General features: G+C 43.2%; 1 protein-coding gene across 8 annotated transcripts in view; it reads left to right on the top strand.

The window, feature by feature from the left end:
* LOC103389024 (voltage-dependent N-type calcium channel subunit alpha-1B-like) overlaps positions 1-12,225 on the top strand; it is a 138,931-nt gene that overhangs the window by 47,684 nt on the left and 79,022 nt on the right. For all 8 annotated transcript variants that reach the window (XR_003051680.1, XM_025062024.1, XM_025062023.1 and 5 more), the window contains exons 6-8: positions 8,180-8,271; positions 8,670-8,822; positions 11,759-11,946. Coding sequence is in view for 7 of the 8 variants with exons in the window: in XM_025062024.1 (XP_024917792.1) it covers positions 8,180-8,271; positions 8,670-8,822; positions 11,759-11,946 (433 nt within the window). In the remaining variant the exon portion in view is untranslated. The remainder of the gene's footprint in view (positions 1-8,179; positions 8,272-8,669; positions 8,823-11,758; positions 11,947-12,225) is intronic.

Here is a 12,225-nt window from a genome sequence, read left to right as displayed (position 1 = left end):
TATATATATATATACTGATTGGCTCATGCTACGATGCATGAGCCAATCAGTGTGAGGAACAGAAGAGCAGGCTCAATTAGCCAGTAGTACACCTGGTACGCATTGTATTGGTCGTATAGTACGCTGTGTACAATCTTATCTACCAGCGATCGTAAATCGCAAATGCACTTCATCTCAATTTCAACCCGAGAATCCACATTTTGAAAGCCAAAACTTTTGTACGTATAATTAATTTATAATGTCTTTCAATTTTTTTTTTTTTTTGCAAAATATTGCGAAATAGAGAAAATCTTGCGAGATCTGAATAAAAATAAATTTGCGACATATTGAGGGAGTGGCGCTTTGGCCCAGAGGCAATGTCTCTGTCATAGGTGTGGAACCCCAGGGTTCACCTGCTGGGCAAGTTTGAATCCCGGTTAGGGCGGTTGGTACCTTCCAGTGGACTCACCACCCGCAGGAAGGTTTGGTACGGTGCAATGTGATTTGGGTGGCGACTGCTGCCCCCGCGACCCGGTAACGGATAAGTGGATGAAAATGGATGGATGGATGGATGGATATTGAGGGAGGGAAAGGAGAAGTGCGATATAGAGAGGGAGCACCGTACTTTAACAGGATATTGGGATTGTTTTTATGAGTTTCACTGTGAGAAATGAAGGATGAAGTAGGAGATGAAATGTCAGAATAACTCTGAAGAAGAAAAAAAAAACAACGGTGATAAAGATAAAAACAGAGGAAACTGCAGATGTTGAGCTCCTCGTCAGGCTGAGTGATGCCGTTTAATTACTGAGACCCTCCCCAGCTGAGGGCCGGGGGCTGTGATTGAGTTTTCACACATTCCTTCTATGTGTATGTGTTTGTGTGGAGGGAGGAGTGAAGATGTGGGTGAGTGTCCCAGGGACTCCCAGAGGACAGACAGGAGAACATGGTGCTGACAGCTTCAGTGAATAACTGCCTGTCTGCCTGCCTGAACATTACCAGCTGCTCACTTCCTGTCTCCCTGTCTCTGGTCTCATGTCTCTCGCTCTCAGCCCACCTGTCTCTCTGAGGTGGTGATAAAGGAGGGAATGTCGCAGCAAAGAAGTCCAGTTTCAACGGTATCTACCTGTTGGTACTGTTATTTATAGTTCAGTACTACTTAGTTGTAGATACTGTTCTTACTGTACCAATTTCCGTTCATGAACACGAACTATTTTAGAGCTAGAGCTAGCTGGTTCTGGTCGCATTTGTGGTCATCTTGGGCACCACCTAGTGGGAAAAAACCCCAACATTTAATCAAAAACAATAATAGTGATAATGTCATTATTATAGTTTGAGGACACCAAACTGACTGGAGCCAGCTCTGGTTCGGTAACAGTTATAAAGATGTTACTACAGAAAATAGTTTTTGCTCAATTTGAAATGACCTACGTCCCGGGACACAGGCGCAGCTACTCCACTGCTGCCTCTTGTGGTCATTTTTTTTTTATCAGTGTGGTGAATGCATATGAGGTTGTTTGGACTCACTCAGTAACAAAAGTGAAACAGTGTTTAATAATGTCGGCCTGTAATGCAGGTAAGAATTATTATCGGTTTTTCCTCTGAAAATAAAAACCCAAGATTCACCCAGATTATGCGACATAAAAAATATCTGTATGTTGTGTCGCAAACGCCTGCATATATTAGTGTCGGTTGATATTGGAATCAGAAATGAAGTTCCTGGACGATATTGCAGATATAATTGTCTGTTTGTTGGACATAGACACAGAGCTGGCAGGAAAGGTTTCTTCCTCCCTCTTTTCTAATACAACGTGTGTGTGTGTGTATGTTTGTGTGTAAGTGTGTGTAGGACAGCAGTCTGCTCGAGTCCGACGTTACACAACGTGACTGTACAGCTGTGACAAATCCAGGGGTAGTGAACATGAGGACAGAAAGAGCTCCTCGTGAATTCATGCCGCTGCCGAAGCTATTTGCTGTCAAAATGGAGCTGCTGTTATCGTAGCGACGCTGTGTGTCTAAATTAACACTGAAACACACGCGCATAAAAACTACCGCTCCACCCTCAGGCTAGATAATAGAGTTCTATTATTCCTGATCACGCTATTAGTCCAGGTCTTCATTCAATAGCATTTCTTCTACAGGCAACGAATTATTAATGTAAGAATATTTGGGACATTGGTTTTAGCTCAGATGGTCTGGATTTAAGATTTGGTAGAATCATTTTATTAATTTGATTAAACACACTGTTGATGCCCTAGATGTTATCCAGTTAATAATATTATTTTTTTGTAATAATAATAATAATAATAATAATAATAATAATAATAATAATAATAATAATAATAATAATAATAATAAAAGTGAGGGCGCTACATTAGATTCTGTTGGCTTTATATAAGATGACGTGAGCACGTACGCGCAGCTGAATAGATGTGCATATGTTCTTTATATTTTTAGACATTTAGAAAATATGTGACAAAATGAACACATCCGATATCATTGTAATAACCCTGCCCCCCGGCAAAGGGTAGCTCCACCCATTCAACGCCTCCTACGTGTGTGAGAATCCTCCATTTTCTTCACTTAGTACCGGACTGCTGGATGCTTTTGCGTTCCACAGCTGTTCGTTTAGCACAGCGCTAGCTGAACAGCTGCTGTAAACACTAGAGGCATTAGACATTAGTAATCGTCTGTAACCACACTACATGGAGTCAGTCAGTGACACCATACAGCTTTGGTCAGCCTACATGGTTGGAGGTTCATTTTTGAGCCCGCCCTTTCCTCCGGCATGCCGTCATCTTCTTCTTCTCCTCCTCCTCTGCTTCTACTTTTTTTCCTCTTCTTCTACCTTCTTCTTCTCCTCCTCCTCTTCTTCTACTTTTTTTCCTCTTTTTCTACTTTTCTTCTTCTGACTCAGTCTCTGGCCCTGGCTTCAGGTTTTTATCTGGTGTTCTGACAGTTTACCATAGCAGTCAGAAGGGCTGCTCTGTAAGGTAGTGTTAAGCAACAACGGTATGAATACACGAGTTATCTAGGAAATAACGACTTGTTATACTACATTTCTGCATGTAATGGATGGTTTCTAAAGACATAATAATGACATCATTAAGACATGAACTTATTCCGGCCAGGGTGTCGCTCAAGGCCTAGGTGAGAAATGCACGGCATACCACTGATCAATGCGTCTCTTTGGGAAACAAAGCTTCAACACTATAGTGTCTGAAAACCTTGGCGCAACTTAAAAGAACTCCCTGACAGTCCAGTCCAGTCCAGTCCAGTCCAGCTGCTGCTGCCACAGAGCTGTACATCAGACAATGTATCATCACACACACACACGCACACATTCAAACAGTAGGCAGATGTTCTACACATATGCACAGCTCTGTCAGAAGAAACAGATGAAGTGAAGAAACTACTTCGGTTTGTCTGCTGTATCAGCAACAAATTAAATCAGGAAGAATACGTGACATACGTTCCATAAATGTTACTTTCTCTGTGTCAGTAACTTTGTCAGTGGCTCTGTTTCAGTGACTCTATGTCAGTAACTCCGTGTCAATGATTCTGTGTCAGTAGCTCTCTGTCAGTAACTCTGTATCAGTGACTCTGTGTCAGTAGCTCTCAGTCAGTAACTCTGTATCAGTGACCCTGTGTCAGTAGCTCTCTGTCGGGAACTCTGTATCTGTGACTCTGTGTCAGTAGCTCTCAGTCAGTAACTCTGTATCAGTGACTCTGTGTCAGTAACTCTGTATCAGTGACTCTGTCAGTAGCTCTGTATCAGTGACTCTGTGTCAGGAGCTCTCTGTCAGTAACTCTGTATCAATGACTCTGTGTCAGTAGCTCTCTGTCGGGAACTCTGTATCTGTGACTCTGTGTCAGTAGCTCTCAGTCAGTAACTCTGTATCAGTGACTCTGTCAGTAGCTCTGTATCAGTGACTCTGTGTCAGTAACTCTGTATCAGTGTCTCTGTGTCAGTAGTTCTCTGTTGGTAACTCTGTATCAGTGACTCTGTCAGAAGCTCTGTATCAGTGACTCTGTGTCAGTAGTTCTCTGTTGGTAACTCTGTATCAGTGACTCTGTCAGAAGCTCTGTATCAGTGACTCTGTGTCAGTAACTCTGTATCAGTGTCTCTGTGTCAGTAGTTCTCTGTTGGTAACTCTGTATCAGTGACTCTGTGTCAGTAGTTCTCTGTTGGTAACTCTGTATCAGTGACTCTGTCAGAAGCTCTGTATCAGTGACTCTGTGTCAGTTGCTCTCTGTCAGTAACTCTGTATCAATGACTCTGTGTCAGTAGCTCTCTGTCGGGAACTCTGTATCTGTGACTCTGTGTCAGTAGCTCTCAGTCAGTAACTCTGTATCAGTGACTCTGTCAGTAGCTCTGTATCAGTGACTCTGTGTCAGGAGCTCTCTGTCAGTAACTCTGTATCAATGACTCTGTGTCAGTAGCTCTCTGTCAGTAACTCTGTATCAATGACTCTGTGTCAGTAGCTCTCTGTCAGTAACTCTGTATCAATGACTCTGTGTCAGTAGCTCTCTGTCGGTAACTCGGTATCAGTGACCCTGTGTCAGTAGCTCTCTGTCGGTCACTCTGTATCAGTGACTCTGTGTCAGTAGTTCTCTGTTGGTAACTCTGTATCAGTGACTCTGTCAGTAACTCTGTATCAGTGACTCTGTCAGAAGCTCTGTATCAGTGACTCTGTGTCAGTTGCTCTCTGTCAGTAACTCTGTATCAGTGACTCTGTCAGAAGCTCTGTATCAGTGACTCTGTGTCAGGAGCTCTCTGTCAGTAACTCTGTATCAATGACTCTGTGTCAGTAGCTCTCTGTCGGTCACTCTGTATCAGTGACTCTGTGTCAGTAGTTCTCTGTCGGTAACTCTGTATCAGTGACTCTGTGTCAGTAGTTCTCTGTTGGTAACTCTGTATCAGTGACTCTGTCAGTAACTCTGTATCAGTGACTCTGTCAGAAGCTCTGTATCAGTGACTCTGTGTCAGTAGCTCTCTGTCGGTAACTCGGTATCAGTGACCCTGTGTCAGTAGCTCTCTGTCGGTCACTCTGTATCAGTGACTCTGTGTCAGTAGCTCTCTGTCGGTAACTCTGTATCAGTGACTCTGTCAGAAGCTCTGTATCAGTGACTCTGTGTCAGTAGCTCTCAGTCAGTAACTCTGTATCAGTGACTCTGTCAGTAGCTCTGTATCAGTGACTCTGTGTCAGTAGCTCTCAGTCAGTAACTCTGTATCAGTGACTCTGTCAGAAGCTCTGTATCAGTGACTCTGTGTCAGTAGTTCTCTGTTGGTAACTCTGTATCAGTGACTCTGTCAGTAGCTCTGTATCAGTGACTCTGTGTCAGTAGTTCTCTGTTGGTAACTCTGTATCAGTGACTCTGTCAGAAGCTCTGTATCAGTGACTCTGTGTCAGTAACTCTCTGTCGGTAACTCTGTATCAGTGACTCTGTCAGTAGCTCTGTATCAGTGACTCTGTGTCAGTAACTCTGTATCAGTGACTCTGTCAGTAGCTCTGTATCAGTGACTCTGTGTCAGTAACTCTGTATCAGTGTCTCTGTGTCAGTAGTTCTCTGTTGGTAACTCTGTATCAGTGACTCTGTCAGTAGTACTCTGTCAATAACTCTGTATCAGTAATTTTGTGTCAAGAACTCTCTGTCAGTGCCTCTGTGTCAGTAACGCTGTATAAGTGACTCCGTCAGTAACTCTGTTAGTCAGTCTCCATGTGTCAGTAACTCTGCGTCACTGATTCTGTGTCAGCAACGCTGTATCAGTAACTTTGTCAGTGACTCTGTATCAGTAACTCTGTCAGTAGCTCCGTGTCAGTGACTGTGTCAGTAACTGTGTCAGTAACTCTGTGTCAGTAACTCTGTATCAGTGACTCTGTCAGTAGCTCTGTGTCAGCAACGCTGTATCAGTAACTTTGTCAGTGACTCTGTATCAGTAACTCTGTCAGTAGCTCCGTGTCAGTGACTGTGTCAGTAACTGTGTCAGTAACTCTGTGTCAGTAACTCTGTGTCAGTAAATATATCAGTAACCCTGTCAGTGACTCTGCGTCAGTGACTGTGTCAGTGTCCGTATGTCAGGAACTCCATGTCAATGATTCTGTGTCAGTAACTCTGTATCAGTAACTCTGTCAGTAACCCTGTCAGTGACTCTGCGTCAGTGACTGTGTCAGTGTCCGTATGTCAGGAACTCCATGTCAATGATTCTGTGTCAGTAACTCTGTATCAGTGACTCTGTCAGTAGCTCTGTGTCAGCAACGCTGTATCAGTAACTTTGTCAGTGACTCTGTATCAGTAACTCTGTGTCAGTAACTCTGTATCAGTAACTCTGTCAGTAACCCTGTCAGTGACTCTGCGTCAGTGACCGTGTCAGTGTCCGTATGTCAGTAACTCTGTGTCACTGATTCTGTGTCAGTTACACTGTATCAGTGTGTCATCAGGAATGATGTTTACTGAGCACGCCCAGACACACACACACAGACACACACACACACGCAGACACACACACACACACACACAGACACACACACACACACAGACAGACACACACATACGCAGCTCAATAAAATGATGGAGAAGACTGGGGCTGACATTGACTTTAGAAAGGATTTTGAGTTGAGCACAGCTGCTGCGAACTTCATTGACCATCAGTCACTTGCTCTTCATGACGGTGTCACTAAGAGCCGTTAAAACGGACACTCATTAACCGTAGCTCCGTAGCAACAAGGAGATGACTCAGAGCAGTGACTGTTGTCCATCGTAATGGACTTGGGTCAGTGATGAGGACACAGACAGGGCATCAACATCTGGTACTTACACCTGGCCAACAGCTTTCTCCTCCCCTCACTTACCTGGAAAAAGAGTCTTACCTCTGCTGTTTGTCTGCTTTTGAGTCCGCTTGCCGGCTGTGTCTCTTCGAGATACATAAAAACAAACCCTTTAAAAACAAACTCTCAGTTATCGGATTAAGTGTCACTTTGCATAATATCAAAATGTATAAAACAAATCGAACAAAAAACTGTCAAATATGTGAAATAAAAATGTTCTTAGAATACAATAAAATAAAACAAATCTATTTTCCCCAAACACTTTAATGGTACCTGAACGCCCCTTATTGCAAACATGTTATACAAACGTTCTTTCTATCTATTTTAATTTGAAACAAAAACAACCTTCCATAGGTTTAGTTACTTTTCAGATTGCGATTTTTCAAAGCTCATCGACGTGGCATGGTACTTACAGCCTCACCCTGTACATTTTCTTTGCGCGTTTATGGCCGATCATCAAGACTAAAGTACGTCACACACATTCATTAACTGTTCAAGACAGACTGTGTGGTACACATAATCAAACAAGCATATAAAGAGAGACAGTTATGGACATGCGCCGACTGCCTGGTTCAGTCAGTGTGTGGCACAGTGCCATCACATGTGAGGCAACGCTCGTCGTCGCTGAGCGGAGATTAGAGTGGAGGGGAGTGTGTTATAGGAAAAGGGGGAGATGCGAACTTGCGAACTTGCGAACTCGATACAGTACCGCGTTTTATCGCGTTTAGAAATACATGGATATATCTTAAGATATCGCGATATCCCCAAGCACTAATCTGCATGTGCCAAGACACCTTGTCTTGCTCCACTTCTCTAATATATGACCAAGCACTAATCTGCATGTGCCAAGACTCCTTGTCTTGCTCCACTTCTCCAATGTGTGATATAAATGACTCGTGATGTTTTTAGCTCCAGATCCACTGTGTTTGGCCTTTGAACAGTCACTGGACATGATTTTGGGTGAAAGGGTTCTCTCAGGTTGAACCGCTATCCCTCACCATCGTCTGCTGGGGTGAACTTGCCTTTTTTTTTCTTGACCTTTAAGAGAAAAATTGATCAATTTATTGTTTGTTTGTTTTTTTTGTTTTTTTTTTTCTTATTTGACTTAGTTTTGATTCGGTTGTTCTTTCTTTTCCTGTTAGCTGTCACTTGTCTCCCTTCTTTGACCTTCTCTGCTGATGTGCGTGAAGTTTTTCCACGTGGATTGAAATCCAATTGATTCCAAACTTAAATGTCATTTAGTCATGGACGTCTGTGAGGATCACCTCTGAATCAAAAGTCCCAACTTTTTTTTTTTTTTCACTGAAAATCTGATCTACTAGTGTTGGGCTTCGTATGAATTCTCTCTCTCTCTCTGTGTGTGTCTTCTACAGGATATTGGCTACAGTGGGCTCAGACTTTGACCTGAGGACACTGCGGGCCGTCCGAGTGCTGAGACCCCTAAAACTTGTCTCAGGAATCCCGAGTAAGTAAACTGGAGCAGCAACCTTGTCTCCACCTCCTCCACCCTGACTATGGTTGTTGTTTCCTGAGAAACTGACATCTGCCGAGAAAGGAACTCTGACATCAGTACTGCCCCCTTGTGGAAGTATTGCTTACTAAACATAAGTGGCATTTTTCTCCAGTGATGTTTGAACCTGACATTCCTATGTAATGGACGAATATATAAGTAACTAAATATTTTTCACAAAATGACTACCATAATACACTGCCGATGATGACTGAACATCCTCCTCCTCCTCTTCTTCTGGCAAACTAACCGTAGGCTTATTGCTGCCACCTGCCAAGTTAGACTGTGTTTGTTTGAATTATTACCTCCACGTGAAACTCCACTGACTGTCTCTTTGGTCCTGGTCTCCTCAGGTCTCCAGGTGGTCCTCAAGTCCATCATGAAGGCCATGGTACCTTTGCTCCAGATTGGCCTGCTGCTCTTCTTTGCCATCGTCATGTTCGCCATCATTGGCGTGGAGTTTTACATGGGAAAGTTCCACACCACCTGCTTCAGGATAGACACTGGTGAGAATTGTCACTGTTTTAGGATGGACCTCGGTCTCGTTATCACAATACCGTTGGTTCTACTGTCTTCACCCATGTTTGATTAGTGGTCAATAAACACAAGACAGTTTCAGCTGAGCTCCATTAGACTAAGGGTGCACTCACCCCCCCCCACCCCACTTCCCCGCCTTCTCTTGGCCTGCACTCATTAAAGACAAGTGAGCTAAAGCTAGGTTGTCTCCACTACATACATCGGTGGCTGTTGTTTATATGAAGTTTCATCCATCCATCCATCCATTTTCATCCGCTTATCCGTTACTGGGTCACCCAAATCACATTGCACCGTACCAACCCCCCCAAACCTTCCTGTGGGTGGTGAGTCCACTGGAAGGTACCAACCGCCCTAACCGGGATCCGAACTTGCCCAGGAGGTGAACCCTGGGGTTCCACACCAATGACGGAGACATTGCCTCTGGGCCAAAGCGCCGCTTGTTTATATTAAGTTAAAGCAGCAAAATCCAGAGGGAATCTGACAACAACGGCTGTAACAGCTGATCAACATGATATCATTACTGTGAGCTGCTGTCACTCAGAAACATGACCGAGCCAAAATATTTGCAGCATCGTCTGACTGTGCGTATGCATATGCCCAGTCTATGCATGTGGAGCAGTGTGTGTTTTGAGTGGAGCGCAAACACAGGCATATGCCCAGTCTATGCATGTGGAGCGGTGTGTGTTTTGAGTTGAGCGCAAACACAGACACAGAGAATCTGTAAACCTAATAGAGCTTTGAAGCCTTTCATGGTAACAGTGACCTTCGTATAACACATGATTTGTACTGTTTAATATCTCACATTATTTATTTTGCTGTTGTACAGGTCACTTATCACATCGTACTATTTTAACCTATTGAAATAAACAAAGTTAGTTTGACTGCTGATTTGTTAGTGTAGTAATAGTAAGAAGGTTCTGTTCATGGTCATGATGGGGTTAATAGTTACGGGAGTGAGTGAAGCCGGGCTGAGAGCAAGAGGGGAGTTGTAACGAGTCGTTGCCAAGTGTTATTTTCAATAAGAGTTCTTCAGGACACGGAGGCGTCTGATTGGTCCGTCACAGGTGCATTACAGTATCATTTTAGAACACAGGGTAACTAATGAGAGTTCAAAACTTGCAAGTGCAATTGCGATCTATTCGGTTCTCTTCGCTCCTGAGCCAGAACATCAGTCAGCTGAAAGAAATCATTCATTTCCGTCAGAACATGAAACAAAAGTCAGTTCTTATGCTGATGTTCACAAGCTGCTCCAGTGAAATTACCCACAAGCCCTAGTGAACTCTTTCACCTCTGCTCAGAAAGGACAGTTTTTACCACAAATGTACAAAATATGGTTTTCTGAACGTGAAATATTTCTAATTATGTTTTTTAAAATTATTTTCAGATCTGCATTTCGTTTGTTGGTGATGTCCTATTGATAAAATTAATAAACAGTACATATTATTTTTAAAATAAAATAAAATTCAAATGAATGGCTCAGCTTGACACCTCAGTAGATTCAAAAGTCATTCAAATATTCATTTATTCGTTGACCTTGTCCCTCCCCTTGTGAAGGAATGTGTCATCAAAAGAAGGTTCTCCAGTCCATCACTGGGTTCACATAGACTGCAGAGACAAACGAACAACATTCACACTCTTAAGGTCAATTCGGAAGTGAACACTAATCGAATTAATCTAGTCACTAATCTCCAATCTGGATGCTTTTGAACTGTGGATGAACTTGGAGAACTGCCCACATGCCTTCTATAAACGCACAAACACGCACAGTTGCGGCGGGCAGGGGTCACATCACATCTCATTTCCTACTCCCTACTTCCCATGTAGGGAGTAGGAAATATATATGGCTCGCTATACATTGGACTCATTGGTTAAATGGAAATCGGTCTTGGACACTACTTGGTTAATTACGTCGTTACTGTCGCAAAAATTGAAACATATGGACGAATGCTGCTGCTCCCTCCGCCATGTTGTCTTAGGTAGCGTACTTCGGACAATGCTGCTGCTCCCTCCGCCATGTTGTCAGGAATACAACGCATGACGCTTAGGTAGCGTACTTCGGACGTCCACTAGATTTGGCGGTTGTAAATGTTTCCATTAATGTAGCTATTTCCTGCGATGCTGCCAGATTTACTGGAGTTAAAATAACACAACAACAAGATGGTGGAAAAAAAACATTTCAAGTCATGGTTGTGAGTCCTCATTATATGTCCTGTAATGACATGTAATAACTGCTGCTGGAGGCAGACAGCGGAGGCGGGACTTTCTGCTGACACTGCCCCCTGTCTGTCTGTCTGTCTGTGGGGAGATGATGATCAACATCACTGGACCCCGCAGCAGGGAGATGTTGACTGTGCAGGACGTCTGAGCAGATCATTGTTCAAACCTGTCACCAGGCTCTGATGGAGACACGAGTTCTTCTCAGCACTTTTATCACTTCTTCTGCTCCCCCCAAGCTGATTGGCACCAGGACACGCACTCATCCCGTTAAAGCCTAAAGAATGTATGGGTAAAAATAAATTAAGAATTGTTGAGATTCATTGTCAGGCGGTTGAAAGATAAACCTTTTAGAGGAGCAGTTCAGTTTTTTTGGCAGTCTGAACTTAAAAACGGTTTTGGCCCAGGAGTCCTGGTGGGTTCTATCTATCTTTTGGGATCAAGCTTTGTCTTATTGTGAACTATATATTTTATATAGCTATTTCTGAATCTGGATTTTTTTTTTCAAAATTTTATTATTTTTATTTATTTATATATTTTTATTTATTTTATTTCTTGGTCTATTTCTATTTTTCTGTTGTAAAAAGGTTGGCCATCTCCCTCAGTCAACAGTCAGTTAATCGACAAACTCACCTGAAAACAGAAAAGTTCACATGCCCTTGTCTCTATTTCACTCTTTTTTTTTAATCAGGTGAGATCGCCACTGATTGGCCTTGTGGTGTGGAACCTCCGGCCCGGTTGTGTCCCAATGACACTCAGTGCAGAGAATACTGGACTGGACCCAACTTTGGCATTACCAACTTCGACAATATCCTGTTTGCGGTACTGACTGTGTTCCAGTGCATCACCATGGAAGGATGGGTGGAGATTCTCTACAGCGTGAGTTAAAATCCAACGTTTGTATTTCATCGGCTTTTTCCTCACACCTGATTTTTTTTCACAGAGAGGAAGAAGTAGCGGCACAGAGTGACAGAATTAGTGGCAGAGAGCCTGTGGTGTATCTGAATGAGTTCAGTGGAGCGTGTCCGTCATGTCATGTCATGTCATGTCATGCATTCATTATGTCCTGAATCTATATGTGCAGACTCCCTCTCTCTCTCTCCTGGGGGAAGGGCTTCTGTTCTGTGGATCATGTTCTCTCCTGTAACCCCACATTAA

Source organism: Cynoglossus semilaevis, chromosome 14, assembly GCF_000523025.1.
Source record: "Cynoglossus semilaevis isolate Cse_v1.0 chromosome 14, Cse_v1.0, whole genome shotgun sequence".
NCBI lineage: Eukaryota > Metazoa > Chordata > Actinopteri > Pleuronectiformes > Cynoglossidae > Cynoglossus > Cynoglossus semilaevis.
The sequence above is the reverse complement of the archived record's forward strand: the minus strand, read 5'-3'. Positions and strand labels throughout refer to the sequence as shown.